Source organism: Dipteris shenzhenensis, chromosome 27, assembly GCF_047967505.1.
Source record: "Dipteris shenzhenensis isolate YYH24624 ecotype China chromosome 27, Dip_SZ_1.0, whole genome shotgun sequence".
In the NCBI taxonomy this organism is placed as follows: Eukaryota; Viridiplantae; Streptophyta; class Polypodiopsida; order Gleicheniales; family Dipteridaceae; genus Dipteris; species Dipteris shenzhenensis.
Window position 1 is genome coordinate 40,161,020 of NC_141622.1, and position 17,808 is coordinate 40,178,827.

General features: G+C 45.0%; 1 protein-coding gene across 5 annotated transcripts in view; it reads left to right on the plus strand.

Annotated features, from left to right (window-relative positions):
- LOC147884296 (nuclear distribution protein PAC1-like) overlaps nt 1-17,808 on the plus strand; it is a 93,161-nt gene that overhangs the window by 26,432 nt on the left and 48,921 nt on the right. For all 5 annotated transcript variants that reach the window (XR_015543692.1, XM_087399002.1, XM_087399001.1 and 2 more), the window contains 2 exons: nt 7,244-7,355; nt 7,520-7,617. Coding sequence is in view for 4 of the 5 variants with exons in the window: in XM_087399002.1 (XP_087255128.1) it covers nt 7,244-7,355; nt 7,520-7,617 (210 nt within the window). In the remaining variant the exon portion in view is untranslated. The remainder of the gene's footprint in view (nt 1-7,243; nt 7,356-7,519; nt 7,618-17,808) is intronic.

Below are 17,808 nucleotides of genomic sequence, written 5' to 3' on the forward strand. Positions count from 1 at the left end.
TGAGAAGATCATGGAAAGTCTACAGACGCTCGAGGTGGAGTCCATAGCTTTGGACGGAAATATATTATTTTGGTGGTCTCTCTATCTGGTTCACCACATTGTGTGAGCACCCGTGCAATTCTATCAGTCTTCCGCTATGTGTACCCTCTGTTGGGTCATTTCTAACATGGTATCAGAGCCCAAGTAGGAGGCTCACAGGTGTGGGATCTTGAAGGCGGGGACTTTGCTGAAGGACGACCTTGATTCAGAAAATTTTGGGAATCGACTTCCACGATTGGAGGACAATGCCCTTGCAAGGAGGGTGACTCAGGTTCAGTCAGGTGCGCTCAGAGTTCTAGTCTACTGGAGATTGAGTTTGATTGCCTTTGCTGTGTGGTTTAGCAACAGAGATGTCGACCTCTTTAGCCTCTTTAGCCCTTGCTCTCCCTTCCTCCTACCCTAGTTTTATTTCTTTTACTATCCCTAACTTAGGAGAGTCTGGAAACTGGGCGGGACAAACTACATGATCTGGAAGGTGAAGATCCGGAGTCATTTAGTAGCTATGAAGTTGTGGAAATTGACAATAGGAGTGGAGGCGAAGCCGGAGGATATGGTGGATAGACATGGGAATATACTCATGGCAGTAGACGGAGAGGAGCTCGAAGCTTGGGAAGACAGAAATGCCCATGCTCTGGCATTGATCACTGGGAATATAGCGGACTCTGTGCTTCCTCACATCTAGATGGTCGAGACGTCAGTAGAGGCATGGGTCCCTCTGAAGGATCTGTACGAGATAGACAACACATCCGAGATCTTGCTTCTTTAGCATTAGCTCTACAATCTTGACATGGATGAGGGAGATTCGGTACATAGCCACTTGACGAAGGTCAAGGTGGTGAGGGATCAACTGGCATTAGTTGGTCAGAAGGTGGACTCATGCCATTTGGCCTTGATGGTATTAAGGAGTCTACCTCAGAGTTTCAAGGGCTTGGTAACAACTATGACAGCATGACAGAGGACCAAACCTTTGACTTTTGAGGAGTTTGGTCCATTACTGCCACAGGAAGAAGCTCTACAACAACCACAAAGATGACAAGGCGTTGTTGGCGAAGGATTACGTTGGCAAAGGAAAGGGCAAGCCTAACGGTGGCAAGTCCAAGAAAGACGACTCTGATGACGAGGATACTTCCAAGAGGAAGCAGAAGAAGAAGTGTTTCTACTGTGACAGGCCATGACATTTTGCGAAGGACTGCAGAAGGAAGAAGGCGGATTTGAAAAACAAAAGAAAGGAGTCCGACTCAGATTCAAAGGGTGATACAAAGGCCAAAGCAAATGTGGTAATCGAAGAGTTGTTCCTGGTGACATCTCCGTGTGTTACTGAGATTATATATGTTGACCTAGAAGCCACAGTGAAGATGTCTGACATTGAGATGTGGGTTGACGACGTGTAAGAGATCTCTGTGAAGGTGACGGACAGCATGGAGTGCTTGGTATCTTCCAGATGCGTCACGTGTGGCTGTTGACATTGACTAGACGGACTATAAAAGACTATCACGTGATGTAAAGAGGATAGAGAGGAAATCTTGCAAAAGGTAGTATGCTTCTTGGGGGGGGGGATTCCATGGAGTGCCCTGGGGTCTCATGTTCAGATGGATACTGCACTTCAGAAGGGGACAATACAAGATTACTCAAGCTATTGGTATGTGCCTCGATGAGGTGCATGATTTTCTTTTAGAGCAAACACACAGGTAGTATGACGATCTGGTATGTACTTGATGTTCTTCATTTGAGCCTTTATAGCATGCTGTGGAGAGACTCTGCTCTTCATTTGTCTCAGGTAATGCGAGATTGGAAGGAGTTGGCCTTCTTCGAAGGCAGAAGGGGAAGTGTGGGTGCTTCTTCAACTCTCGGACGCAGTTTGCTGGAAGGTGATGGATAGGGTGTACTAAAGGCAGAAGAGTATCTGCTTGAGAACTTAGTGAAAGTTCGTGGTCGAGGTCTAGGTTATTTGGAGATATTCATTTGTTGCAGACCTTGCCAAAGGAAGGATGGATTGAAATAGACCCTCAGAGCATGGTGTGTGGAAGACTCCAAGCTGTTCACTCATTATGAGGGGGACAACTGGAAGATCGTGGCGGCTGGATTGCTAGAGTCAGAAGGCGGGAAGGTGACTGAAGGTGGTGGTGCCAGGAGGTGCTAGCAGAGATGGACTTGTGTACCAGGATGGTGTGCGGAAGCGGAACTAGACTTGGTGGAGCAGGAGCCACTAGATGAAAAGCCAGGAAAGGCTTTCGACATCGAAATGTTCCAGAGGACTATGACCAAGGAGTTACTGGAGCATCGTCATCGATGTGTTGGCATTGGTCCAAGATGTGTCGGTGAGAGGGGGTGTTGGAAAGGTCACCTCCCCATTTGTAAGCCCCCATATGAGGAGAGCATGGGGGAGGTAGACCAAGGGATATTGGGGCTGCCACATGGGCAGCACATGAGATGCCATGTGGGCAGCACACAGCAAAAGGTAGAGGCTGCCACATGGGCAAGACGCAGGCTGCCATGTGGGCAGCTATCTAGACAGGGCCAGTGGGCTAACAAGAAGAGTACCTGTCAAGTCTTCGAGCTCCTGATGGTGAAAGCAGTTCATAGCAGACACGTGGACATCAGGGACCTGCAGCAGCCTGATTGCGCAGGGATTTCCAGCAAGGACAGATGGCGCATCAGTATGGAAGGGTACGGGATACATACGTGTCTGTACGGGGCTGGTATAGGCCTGGCAGGAGGCAAGGATGCTGCAGCAGAAAGCCGCCTGCATGCAGAAAGATGCGGGACAGATGGCGAATGCTATGGCCAGGTGTGAGGCCTGCAAAAGGCTCTGGATCTAGGGCAGTAGGGCCCTGGCCAGTGGTGCAATGTCACGTGGCAGGTTGGCCCTGCAAATGGCCCTCAAGGGGCCTAGTTTTGCATGGGGAGGGCTGCTCGGTCGGCCAGTGGACCCCACAATGTGTCGGTTTTAGAGCAGATTGGTCGGCCACTAAGGGGCTGCCATTCGGCTACTACAAGGGGCCTTTGAGGCCCTATAAAAGGAGAGGCCTCAGGCCTCATTTCGTATCGCTTGGAACAGCACTTCAGGGAGCAGGAAGGAGCAGCAGAGCAGCACCAGTTGGGCCTATGACCAGGAGGTGAACTGGGCTGAGGAGCCGCAGACTTAGCTCACAGAGGGCTGCCTACCTAGGCTGACACACGGGGCAGCAAGGTTGGGAAGATCATTCTGGATGGAAAGTCTACAGATGCTCGAGGTGGAGCACGCACGTTCAAGTCTCGAGATAACCGGCAGGTAAGGGAAGGGCGTTGTGTTAAAATCAGAGGACCACACCATTGGTGGCCATTGGTGGGACTCTGGATCTATCTCTTTTGTATTGTGTGCATAGCTTTGGATGGAAATATACGATTTTGGTGGTTTCTCTATTTGGTTGGTTCATTGTCTATTGATGAGTATGCACATCCATTTTATGCACATAAGTTTAAGAAGTTTGTGATTCCACACCCCACACCACATTGTGTGAGCTCATGGGCAATTCTATTAGTCTTCTGCTGTGTGTACCCTCTGTTGGGTTATTTTTAAAAAGGATAGAGGTAGTAGGGAGACATGACTCGTGCAGGATATGCAGGATTTCTAGGCTTTTCGCTAGAGATTGCCCAAGGAAAAAGAAAAGACCTAAAAAATATTTTGGTGCAGCTCGTTCTCGTATCACTACTTCGGCATAGATTACATCTTCTGCACCTTCGACACGTGCTACCAGAGCTCCCTGGATCTTCAGAGCCACTCGCCTAGGACCTTCAGTTCCAACAGTCCAGGACCTTCATCACGTCCTACTCCTGTTGTGCCCGTCGGGTACCGGTGAGGATTGTTGCTCCTACTTTTGCACAGGAAGACGCCACTGGTGTCATAGACCATTCATCTTTATAGGCAAGTGACATCCCATTCATAGTTTCTAGTGCTGATGTGGTGGCCCCCGTTCCCCCAGTTGTAGAGGAGGGATTACCCACTCATGGTTCACCCGTGGAGAGAGTCAGAGCTGATAGTCACACTGATAGTCAGTCCCCTGACCTTCCACCTGAGCAGCCCTCTTCTTCTTCGCATCGTCATGTTACTTCTCTCGATAGAGGTAAGGGAATTATCTCTTCCATACCACCGAGTGTAGGGATTCTTTGCACTCCGGCGGCAGACTTGGCTTGTAGGAACTTTTTTGCAGCTCTAGCAGAGATGGCAGAGTTTGATATGGAGGAGAAGTTTGTTCCCTCCACTTTAGGGGAGGTTGTTATCGGGATTCCTATAGACAGAGCCTCCCCTCTGCAGGTATGGGCCTTATTGATTTCCCTCCACGTGATAGAGGGGTTTTTCGCAGGAGAGGATTGTCTTGGCCACTAGGTTGGGTAAGGTTTTTCACTCGACATCCTCTCGTCGGTGAGGATTATCAACTGGAATGTTTAGGGCCTAGGTGATGTGCCACATCACTGCCGTAGGTAGTTGATTCGTAACCAGCTTCATCCAAGTGTAACCGACGGTTCTTTTGACATATTTTTTCTTCAGGAACACAAACTGGATGCCAGAGATTGTGCTAAGTCAAGCGAGTTACTTTCAGAACACTTTTTGGTCACCTGCTCTTGGTACTTGGGGAGGTACTTGCATTTCTGTTTCTTCCGCAATGCTCCCCTCGGTGGTTGGACACGGGCTTAGTGTCTCCTCTAGAGCTCAATGGATTATTTTATTGATTGGGGGATGTAAGGTTGGCTTACTAAGCTTGTATGTCCCAAACATTAGAAGGGACCATGTCCTTTTATGGAAGGAATTGCTCTCTTGGTCCTCTATTGCAGATTCTTGGATTATTGGAGGTGATTTCAACATGGTTGAGATGCCTTCAGATAAAAAATGGGGCAGAGAAGGTGGGATTCATCTCTGGAGAGAGAAGCATGGAATGCCTTCCCTATTTTTGTTTAGAGGCAGAGATGCTTGGTATGATGATGCTTTTCACACTCAGCCACAGTCACTCTTGTTTTCTTGGTCAAACATGAGGGTGCAGATGCCTATCCATGCACGGGTTGACATATTTTATGTGGATGATTGGGCTCTGGATAGAGGTGGGTCAGTATGCATTAGCACTGGGATGTCCACTTCATACCATTTTCCGGTTGTTTGGTGGGTTCAAAAAGAAAGAAAGAAATAAGAAAGAAAGTTTATTAAAGTCTTTGGAAGACCGATGGGTCTATGAGATTGTGAAAAACCTGATACAACGAGCTGTGGTAGTGGAGCTACTAAACGAGTATCCACACCAATGCAGAATGTAAAAAAAAGCAAAATGGTAGTACTAATTTCTAAGTACAACATAGTCATATCTCGACTATATATATCAATTTTAGCATCATCGTCGACATCATCATAACCATCATCATCATCATCATCATCATCATCAGTACAACATCAGGATGGATGAGGTTGTGGAAGTGGAGGCATGAGGTCAACAATAGAGGGCTGTCGCCTCCCTAAGGGTGCAGTCTTGGTACGTCTCTTGGTCGTAGCTCTGTGTCTAACGAGGGCCATTGTGACCCCCGTCGGTCGGGCTCCGACCCTAAACAAGGAGGGGATGTCCCGAAGTATGATCTGTGAGTCAACCCTCTGTCCGAGCTGTTGGGTCACGGGGTCTGGGTCACGGTCATGTCGAGGTCTCGCCTCGTGGGAGTCTGTGTGATCTGGCTAAAAGAACTCCGTGATAGAGCTCTGAGAGGTGTCAGTCGAGGAAGAAGTCTGCCCCCTTCTCCGCGGTCGGAGTATCCTATCGCGGTGTCTGAGCACCTCATGAATGAAACTAGCCGAACATTGCTGGTCTGGGTAGGAGAGGAAACGGGCCAAAACCCCATAACTATCTTTGAAGAGGCAGTGGAAACGCCCTCGGATCTCATAGTAAACAGGACACATGAAGATGAAATGCTCCTCTGTCTCAACCTCAGATGAGAGGACACTCTGCCAGTATTAGTATTCCAGATGCCTTTTATGCAGAGAAGGGCCTCACAGAGGCTGTTTTGCAGATTTGGAATTCTCACATACAAGATAGGACAGATAGTGGAGAGGTTTGGTTAATAAGACCTTCTTTGAATGCTTTACTGCCTTGGGTTTGCAATAGATATGGAGGAGATAGAAGGATACCTAATACATTACTTTGAACGATACACAAGCAAGGCGCATCTAGTATTTCTCGGACTACACATTAAAAAAGAGAGCGGGCACTTTCAGCCTCCTTCTGGTTTCTTTCCAGTTTGTACCGAGGTTTTCTGTTGACCCGTTCTGGGTGACTTTTTTGTTCATGCCATGCATGATGTATTTCCGCTCTGAGCTAGCTCTTGTGGGTTTTTTTCATACCTAATATAAGTTTTTTTCATGGGAAAAAAAATCCAAACCTAAGGAAAGGAATTAGAGGCAGAAGAAAAAAGGCAGAGACATAGCAGCAAGAGCAAAGAAGTTTGCGCCACTTCTTCCTGTTTTGTTAAACCTCATTTTCGGGAGCTGTCTGAACCTGTAGAGAGAGAACAACATCAATTATATATAGTATAGATTCGTTTGCTGGGTTGATGCAAAACTACACTGGTGTGTTTCCATTGCATCAAGATTTGGATCTGTCCTGTGTTATAATTGCAGTTGATTTTACATAATAATTCATGAGTTAGTGCTTTATTTTATCTTTTAGTGATGCGCATAGTCAGTGCTAGCTCTTTTTAGAAGCCAAGACTGCAATGAGATTAAACCCTTAAGGCTGAAAAACATGAGGAGAGGCCAAGGCTAGCTGAGTAAACTAAGAAAGCAAATTGAAGAGTGCTCTTGTGAATATGGTCACCTGAATCAGCCTCGTTCATGATCTTAGTGCTTACATGCAGCCTTAATTATAAGCGGACTATTCAGGAGTTCTCTGCTCACACTCTCTGGCCCCATAAAATGGCCTAAGATATTCTAATCCACTCTGCTAGAACTCACTACTATCATTGTTATCCCACAATTGCAATTTATTTTCCCCTCATGATGATGCTAGGGCTAGATTGGAATTGAAAATAACTGCATAGATGCTACTAAGCCTTATAAAGTTGTTTGGTTCCTTTAGATAAGCCACCTGGTGGTTTCTTCAAGCAAGTGAGCTCAATGAAGGTGAATAAAACGGTTGTGAGCTTGCAAAGTTGATTACATTGCCATCCTTTTTCCCATTTGCTGTTCGCATGAAAGGTTTTGAAGCACTTGACTGTGAAAAGGCCACCGGATGCAAGCCGCATGGATTTCTTTTCTCATGCAGAATCATTTGCAGCCCTCGTGAACATGGACATGGTACCTGTCACTGGTGAGAACCTTGTGCTTAGCAGTTTCCAAGTTCAAGTAATAAATCATCAGCTTAAGGTTCTGCATTTACTTTGTTCTGCTGTTCAGATTTTGCTCCACATGGTTGCTGAACTCCAAGAAACTTAAGCTGTAGATTCATCTTAATCATTGATTGAATTCCATCAGGAGCAATCACTACCATAATTACTTTGCTTCGAAAGCCAGAAAATCGCTGTGCAGCCATGACCATGTTGGGGAAAACTGTTGAACTGTGCTTGCAGCAGGTATGTAAGACAACATTGAGTCAGTCTTTGGAATTGTCACTTTTATTGCTTAAATTTGGTTCTTTCGTTTATCCATTAAAAGTTTATCCCTGTACTTGGAATATAAAAAAGATGATATAGCTCATGTTACTAATGCCTTTAAAAAATGGCATGCATACTAAAAAATGGCATGCATACATAACTCTTGTAACACATTACACATGTGAGCAGAATGATGATAATCATCAAGTTCTTGTTTGACTAATCATGTCATAGTCCCATCTCAACTTTGTTTAGGCATATACCTCCCACAGTAGACAAAATTGGGTCCTAAAAATGCGCTTACTGATGTGAAACAAATGTGCTGGAAGTATCAAGGAAATAGGGACTTGGCCCTTCCTGGCACATGTTGTGACGTGTGGTGGGGTGTGCTCCACATTCTATGTAACAAAGTGTTCTAAGAAAGTGTGATATATTTTGGCATGTGTGCAATGGGCTACCATCGTGAGGATCTATTTTAAAGGTTGGATGCCCACAAATAGCTAGGCAATGAGGATGTGGAGATTCCTTAGACATGTTTTGGCCATAATGTTAAGCCCATGGTGCATAGTTTTAACGGGGAGTAGATCACAAAGTTGGATGATTATATCTGCTTCTATCCCTAGGATGATGAGGAACAAACCATCTTTGTTGGTATGGATTTATAGGATTATGGTGTTATGCTCTAGCCGAGATAGCATGACCTCGGAAAGATCGGTGGGCATTTTCTCTTAGATGACTGACTTCTGTAATATTTCATGTGCGTACATTAAATGGTCAAGGGAAGTAACTGCCAAGGGCCTAGGTGAGGGTGTATTGGCATCGACTAGGTGGTTCTGAGTGCTCAGGCCTAGGTGCACCTAAATGTGTAAGAATGCCAAGGGGCAAATGTTTTAATTGTGCCCCAAGAGAGGGGTAAATGGTGTACCAAGCTAAAGGTCTAAAATGATGACATGTGGTAGGAGGGAACCATCTAGGGAATTGTGGGCTTGTGGATAGGCATGAAGGAAAAAGAAATTACGTATCTTCGTGTGCATGCAATCTACAAGTGAGGCTGGGAGGAAAAATACGATGCCATCGCCTGTGATTGCCCATGATTCGATGAAAGGAACAGATAGTAGTAAATAGTGTATCATTTGGTATCAGAGTGTTCAGGCTGGACGAGGGGATTGCGTATGAAGGGAGCGCAGGCACGGGATATGTGACGACGATACAACCAAGCTCCAAGTTTATAAGCGGTCGCAGGAGTGTAAGGTTCTCGTAAGGCAGGTGACGGAGAAAGACTTCAGTGCAGGATTACGTCGTGAAGCTGATGCGTGGCGAGGGGCGACGCACGGGCAGCATCATGACTGTGTGTCTGACTGGTTCGGCGAGGACACGACTAGAGTTGGGGGACGGAATTGACTGTTCGTGGGCTCCACGAAATTAGTCGGGTTTTGGTTCGATCGACGGGCCATCTAGAAGCTCTTCAAGGCAGGATCACGTACAGCCGCAGACTTGTAATTTGGTATTTGGGATGTGGTCACGTAAATAGCCCATGGGCTGAGGTTGATTCCGAAACAGAGAGCAGGCTGGAGAAGAGCGGGCTGATTCCATAGCTGTTCCGAAGGTCACCTTGTTCTTCATCAAAGGAAATCGAGATATCTGCATTACGTGGAGCTTCCAGGGGGCATTTTTTCCCCTTCTATATAAAGTTTTAGTTTCCGGTTTGCAGTCGATTTATTCCTGTATAGCAGAGGGAAATTCGAAGTGAAATTTTTTTTTTTTCTATTTTTCCTTTTGAAAGAATGGAGGAAGAGGTACAAGATTCCAAGGTAAATCCTGGTGAATCTGAGCACGATCTACGCAACAAGTGTCCCATCACACCACACCTACTTTGGTGGGTAGGATTTCTGTACTAGAAGATGCCTTACAACAGATCATGAACCAGCAGCTTCAAGTGAACGCTGGTCAAAATGAAATTAGAGAGATGGTGCAAGCCTTGTCGGCTAGACCATCTAGAAATGAAAAGGGCAAAGCTCCAGCAGAGCTAGAGCCGAGTATACACTCGTCGGAACATGCGAAGGTCAAGGTACCTAATATTGCTAATTATAGACCAGAAAAGTACATTGGTCGGATGATCGAGCACAGTTCTGATGTGATCGAGGTTTGGTTACACAAGTGGGGAGAAGCCTTCGCCATTCGTGAAATTAGATCTGATCTAAAGAAAATCCGCGAGACCACTCACCTGTTTATTGAGGCAGCGGATAGCTGGTGGATAAAACAACAGAAAGATCAGGTTGCCCCTACCACCTGGGAAGGGTTTAAGGCTGAATTTAAGAAACACTTTCTTCCACATGACGAAGAGTCCTGAGCTTGGGATGCTTACAGAAACCTTAGCCAGAAGAATTTGTCGGTGGCAGAGTACACCTACAAGTTCAGGGAATGTGTTATGAAAATAACAGACCCTCTCCCTATGTCGGTTCAGTTGAAAGACTATATCTATGGGCTGAACGACCATATTAAAATGGAAGTTCGGGCTAAATATGTGACTACATTAGATGAATCTATTGCAGTAGCCCTGAACTATGAGGATGCCAGAGGCAGATCTAGTGGATTTGTGCAGGCAGGGACTCAGCATGAGTATCCGAGAAAAGGGGGATTTCAGAGGAAATGGACTTCAAAGACAAGCGTCTCGCAGCCAAGTGGCCAAACCAAGCAGGTGAAGCCGGTTGAGGGACCAGCAAAGAGAAGTACCACCGTTGGGGTGAAAAGGAAAGTAACTCCAATGGCAGCCCGCGCTTGGTCAAAGTCCTCGTTGACCCCTGAGCAAAAAGAGAAAGCTATAAAAGAAGGATTGTGCTTCGGCTGTCTTCAGCGACATCAGTGGAAAGATTGTCCACTAAACAAAGATCATCGCATGATGAATATGATAATATCTAAATGCGACACAGAAATGCAGGAGAGTCCTAATGCGGAACATATGCAGATGCAATTGGCGGGACCTTCTCAGAGGTTAGTACCTATGTTGTTAAGTGTGTCTGTTACTAAGTTAGTAAGCGGTGCACTCGATAACATGCTTTTAAAGCCCGCAGCAACAGGGTATATGGTTTTCGACGAGCCCGAGTTGATTAAAATGAAAGGGTAAGTAGCCAATCATGATGTGATTGTGTTGTTTGACTCAGCGTAAACACACAATGTAATTAACTCGAAGCTTATTAAGAGGCTCAAGTTGAAAACTAGTCCGTCTGACTATGCTTATATGGTCAGGATGGCAGACGGGAGTTCAACTGAAGTATGGGACCAGAGGGTTACCCAGTTGGAACTTCGAATACATGACTATGTTGAGAAGTTGGACTTTGAATTGACCAGGCTTGCTCACGCAGATATAGCCTTGGGCATGGCTTGGCATTTTTGGAAAAATCCAGCCATTGATTGGAAAAAGCATATTTACCAGTTCAAGATGAACGGGGTAGAATATGTTTTGCGAGGTGAAAAGGATTTACCTCGAGGACCATTGATTTCAGCCATGGAAATTCGGAAGACTCCGAAAGAGTTTCTGTGTCTGTGTATAGCATCGGTAGAGTCGATTGATGATGCATCGACTAGCACTGAGGCTACCCAAGATGGGGAAATGGCCGAGTTGGCTAAAGAGATATCGGAGAAGTTCTCTAATTGTTTTAGGGATGAGTTACCTATCTTATGGCCTTACTCGAGAGCGGAATGTTCAGCATATAATTGAGCTTATCCTGGGGGCAGAACGTGTAAATGGACCTCCCTATAGATTAAGCTTTACAGAAGAAGCTGAGGTGCGAAGACAACTGGAAGAATACCTCAAGCTGGGGCAGATTCAACCCAGTTTTTCACCTTTTGCTTCGCCAGTGATATTAAAGAAGAAGAAAGATGATACTTTCCGTCTCTGTATAGATTACAGAGCATTGAATAATATCACTATTAAGCACATGTATCCGATGGCTCGGATCGATGATTTGCTAGATGTATTTCATGGGGCCATAATTTTCAGTAAGATAGATCTTAAGTGTGGCTACCATCAGATCCGTATTAGAGCCGAGGATGTGCATAAAACCGCTTTTAGAAGTAGGTTTGGTCATTATGAGTTTTTGGTAATGCCCTTTGGACTTACCAATGCTCCAGCTACATTCGTCATGCTTATTATGATTTACTACGTCCGTATATCGAAAAGTTTGTAGTACATTTTATTGACGATATTCTGGTATTCAGTAAAAGTATTATTGAGCATCACGAACACTTAAGAATAGTGTTCAGTAGTTTGAGAAAAGCCAGTCTTTATGTAAATAAGAAGAAAACTATACTGTGTATGGTTAAACTTGAATATTTGGGCTCCCAACAGCTGGTTAGCGAATAGAATCCTTCCAGATAGTGTTATGTGAAAATACATTTTATGGCTTTTTGGGGTGGTTTGTCTAGCTAGAAAAACTTAGTGATCATGCTCTGAGCGGGGTCTGGTTGTGTGTCTTGAACTCACCTATGTATCCTAAACAAAATTTCCCTGTGTCGGGCGGCCTCATGGGTGAAAGCCACTAGGCATCTCTGATCTAGGTAGGACAGGAGACTAGATCGGGGTACGAATTCGAAAACCATTCCTGAAGGAAGAGTGGCGTGATCGCAGGGGAGGACATCGTGTGAAGGGATAGGAGATAAAACGCAATGTACAATGGGTTGAGGAAGCTTGCAATGAACAAGACCGTTGGTGTCTAGTCTGCTGTCTCTCCCTCCTCCATCCCTTCTGGCTTCCCAGGAATGAAACCAAATTACTACTTTCGTCGTGTTTTAATAGCTAAGCTTGTGATTGAGGATTATTGTAGGGTGACGGTCAGCACCATTTACTTTCAAAGAGATAGTGCCTTTGCTTTTGTAGTGTAGGCCATCTCCTGGTGGTTCTAGTGATGCCCTATAGGCCATGGTATGTGCCTTGTAGGCATAAATATAGGCACTTATAGTGTTAGTGCCTTTTAGGCCACATAGGACACTTAGTCCTATGTGACACCTAGGACACTTAGTCTTAGGTCTAGATACAAGTACTTTGTATGCTTCATTTTCATCTATCCTAGTTGACGTGACGGCAGACTCTATCGACTCTTTGTACCTTGCTCTCTCTCTCTTTCTATTCATCGATCCTACAGTGGTATCAGAGCCCGGATCTACTTCTTGTCCCCGTACAGTCTATACAACTGCCCGTACATTTTCGTACCAGTTGCCCGCACATCCATCGTACATGCGATTCGTACACCTGCCGTACATTTCCGTACTTGCGTCGCCGTACACTGTACATGCAACAGTACATCGTACAACTCCCGTATCTGCGTTGCCATACAGCCGTACAACAGTCTCTGTACTTGTATGTACTGGCATCCATACTGCGTTCAGTACACGGCACTTCCCCGTACTTGCATCCGCACAGGCATGGTATAGCTTCCATACAGGCATCGTACAGCTTCCGTACCTGCACTCCGTACAGGCATCGTACATGTTTCTATACTGTGCTTTCGTACAGTCATACAGCTGTACATTGGTACCTGTGTTCCGTACACCGTACAGCTCTGCATCCGTACAGTTGTACTTGCTCTGGGATTTGGTACATCATTTGGCACGTGTGAAATTACTTGCAGTCTTTTACTGTTTTTTGACAGTTTTTACTGTCAAACCCTAATTTCCAACAGAAAATTTAGGGCTTTTGACATCTGAATCTTCAACCTGTCAATACAATACTTTGGACAAGCTTGACAACTGAAACCCTTCCAAAAATTGAAGTTTTCAGTTTATTTCAGGTTCAGGACTGTCACATTGTGCCACATCATCACTCAGGTCAACAAAATTTGGGGCTTTTGTGTTGGGAGCTCAATTTCAACTAGTATTTGGGACAGTAACTCATACTTTTGCAGTTTCAAGCCTTGAGGCTATACATTGGGTCAGATTATCATTCATTGGGTCACATTTGCAAAAATTTCAGCAAAATTGGGGGCTTTTCTGCATTTGCCCCGCCCTCTTTTTGGCCTATTTGCCCTCATTAAATTTGGGGCTTTTGCCAGATTTGCTGTTTTTGCAGTGAACATTGCCTACCACAGTCACATTTGGGTCAGATCTGCATTTGCCCCTTTGTTTTGGGTTGGAAATTTGCAGATGTTTGCTGTCATTTTTGAACAGCCAGCTTTTTGCAGTGATAGCCTTGAGGCTTTTGGGTTTTCAGGTCTCTTTCAGGGTATCACATTTGCTATGGCTGGGAACAATCAAGATCTATTTGGCGTTCTTCGTGAAGATGATAAGTTGGATGGCACCAACTATCCGATGTGGTCTTATCTCATGAAACATATTCTTGTTGCAAAGCATTTGTGGAATATTGTTTCTGGGGTTGATTTGAGGCCAGCCAATATGCTACAGTGGTTGCCTCTACTGCTGGTCCCTCTGCAAGGGGTACTTCTCCTGATGCCTTATCTTCTAGCACTCCTGTTGTTGCTCTTCCAACTCAGGAACAATCAAGATGGGATGCAAGAGATGCAAATGCACATTCATGTATTGCTTTATCATGCAAGAGAATCATTATTCCACACATTCGGTCTTGCAGGACAGCAAAGGATGCTTGGGACAAATTGGCTTCTCTTTATCAGCTTTGCAATGAGGCACGTGTTGCATATTTAAGAAGGGAATTACAGGAAGTTAGTATGAATGAAGGTGATTCTATGGATGCATACCTGACAAAGGTCAAGGACCTCATGGAACAACTTGCCAACATTGATGAGGTGGTGCCAAATTCTCAGCTTGGAGTACCACATTGAATGGATTGCCAGATACATATCAAGGGTTTGCTACAATCCTTCGATTAGTGGCCATGGGTAATCCAAACCACTATTCTTTTGATCAGCTAGTTACTTTGCTTTTGCAGGAAGAGCAAAGTAGAGCTAATAGACAAGCCATTATTCTTGATCACGCATACGCTTCACAACAGACAGGAAGAGGCAAGGGTTCCAAGCCTATGGGCAAGCCTAAATTTGCGCATAGCAGTTGTAATTTCTCCCAGATAAGTCAGAAGAAAAGATGCAACTATTGTCGCAAGCCTGGACATGACATTTCAGAATGCAGGAAGCGCATTGCTTTGGAGAAAAAGAAAGCAAGATTGACAGTTAATGCCTCACATGCTATTGAATCCCATGAGCTAGCAGATGCTTCACATGCACATGCTCTTCAAGATGATTGGGCATGGACTGTCCATTGCTCATTTGATTTCTCCAAAGCTGATGCACTCTTTACTGCTAATGATGCTCAGTCCTGGTACTTTGATAGTGGTGCTTCCAAGCATGTCACATGTTGCAGAGAGTTGTTTCACTCTTTAGTTGATCTACCTCGAGGGGGGACTGTCACATGTGCTAATAATGCTTCATATGCTGTAAAAGGAATTGGAGTTGTGCAGCTCACATCTATTTCAAGTCATCGTGTCACTTGGACAAATGTTCTCTTTGTGCCTGGAATTGAAGTCAACTTGATCTCAATTTCAGCAATTGCTACTTCAGGTTTCAGAGTGATTTTTGATGGCTACAGATGCCTAATTTATGATCTTCATGCTGACAATGCGACGGTTCTCATTGGGACTTTGCAAAAGGGGGTTTATCACCTTGATCATCACTCAGCTGCACTTTCTATTCAAGCATTTGCTATTTCAGATTCACAGCTTGCTGAAACTCATCTTTGGCATGAGAGAATGGGTCATCTCAATTATAGAGCTCTTGCAAAGCTACATTCACAGTAGATGGCAAATGTTGTACCTCAGACTCGCACAGTTTCCAAACATGTGTGTGAGGGTTGTCTTTTGGGTAAGATGCATCGGTTTCCTTTTCAAAAGAATTGTCCAAAACTCTCACAAAGGAAATCGCAGCTAGTGCACAGTGATGTCTGTGGCCCAATGAGGACAAATGCCATTGGGGGGTACAAATATTTCATGACTCTCATTGACGATTTCACAAGATATTGCTGGATATATCCTTTAAAAGCCAAATCTGAAGTTTTCTCATGCTTTCAGAGGTGGCTGAATATGGTTGAGAATGTGTGCCAACTATGTGCTGAATAGATCACCTACATAGGCATTGAAGACTATTACACCTTATGAAGCATGGACAGGCAGGAAGCCTTCGCTTTCACACATGAGAGTTTTTGGGTCTCTTGCATATGTTCATGTACCATCTCAGCTGAGACATAAGCTTGATGACAAGGCAATCAAATGCATATTTATTGGTTATAGCCAGAAGAGCAGAGGGTATCGGTTATATCAACCAAATATTGGGAAGATTATTGTCAGTAGAGATGTAATCTTTGCTGAACATTCAGCTTCTCCTCTTGTGGACTGCAAAGCTAAGCCAGATGTTGACATGTTTGATGCTTTTGAATCTTGGTTACCTCTGCCATCCTCAGAAGAGGACTTTGACCACCAACATGAGCCTCCTGCAGGCCCTCCACCAAGCAATAATCAGCCAGTACCTCATGCTGATTTGCAGGTTTCTCTTCCGGCACAAAATGATCCCACTAGTCATGATGCAGTCATTGAAGAAAGAGCTGTCAATAGACAGCAAAGGCAAGTTCCCGGATGGCTTCTTGATACATTGAGGGACAGCAAACAAGATCAGCGTTTTGCTGCCCGGACAAGATCAGGGAATAGATAGCATGGTCACTTTCTTGAGTTCGCACTCCTTGCTACAGCTTGCAATGAAGAGCCTTTGTGCCATAAAGATGCTTTTGACAGCAAAGAGTGGATGGATGCAATGAGAGCTGAGTTACGTTCCATTGCTAAAAATAACACATGGGAATTAGTAGATCTCCCTCCCGGCAAGCATGCCATTGGAACCCAGTGGGTCTACAAATTAAAAAGGAAATTTGATGGCAGCATAGATCGATACGAAGCCCGTCTTGTTGCAAAAGGGTATGCGCAACAACAAGGCATTGACTTTGAGGAGACATTTGCTCCCCATCAGATGTGTCATTGCCATTGCAGCCCATTACCATTGGCAAGTGCACCAACTTGACATCAAGACTGTTTTTCTTCATGGGGATCTGCAGGAAGAAGTCTATGTCACACAACCTCCTGGCTTTGCGGTTGTTAATTCTGAAAACAAGGTATGCCGGCTTAGAAAAGCCCTTTATGGTTTGAAGCAGGCACCCAGGGCATGATATGCCAAAATTCATGCACACGTACTATCTCTGGGTTTTCAGAATAGCCCCACAGAACCCACTCTTTATGTCAGTGGGAGTGGATCTGATTTTTAGTGCTGATTTTATATGTGGATGATATGCTCATCACGGGCCCAGATACTCAGCATATTGCAGCTTTCAAGGCTGATTTGCGGCAGGTTTTTGAAATGTGAGACATGGGACAGCTCCACTATTATTTGGGCATTCAGTTTGCTATGTTGAGGGGGGTATCATGATGTCACAGTCCAAGTATATTGGACAGCTCCTTGATCGTTTTCAGTTCGATGATTGCAAGCCAATCTCTACTCCAGTGGACCCTGGCTTCAAATTCTCAGCTCGTGATGGGAGTCCACCATGTGATATCACTCTTTATCAGCAGGCTGTTGGATGCCTTATTTATTTATGTCACACCAGAGCTGACTTACAGTATGCAGTATCTCAGCTCAGCAGATTCATGCACATGCCGAGTTCATAGCATTGGCAGGCAGTGAAGAGAGTCTTCAGATATCTCAGAGGCACTCAGGATTTAGCCCTCTTCTACGGTGATCAGGGTTCACTTACCATGCATGCTTACACGGATAGTGACTGGGCAGGATGTTCCGACACCAGAGTGTCACACACCGGCAATTGTTTTTTGCTTGGCAATTCATGTATCTCTTGGCTCAGCAAGAAGCGACCAACAGTTGCCAGATCTAGCTGAGAGGTTGAGTACAGGGCAGCTTTCACTGCTACAGTAGAGTGTGTTTGGCTTCGACAGTTACTTACAGATTTTGGTATTTGCCAGACATCCTCCACTATGGTCTACACTGACAGCCAGAGTGCTTTGGCCATTGCGCGTAACTAGTGTTTCATGCGCGTACCAAGCATATTGAAGTTCACTATCATTATGTTTGGGAGCGGTTGGCAGCAGGAGACATAGAGTTGTCCTATCTTCCCACAGAGGACAACATAGCAGATATGTTTACAAAGGCACTTTCT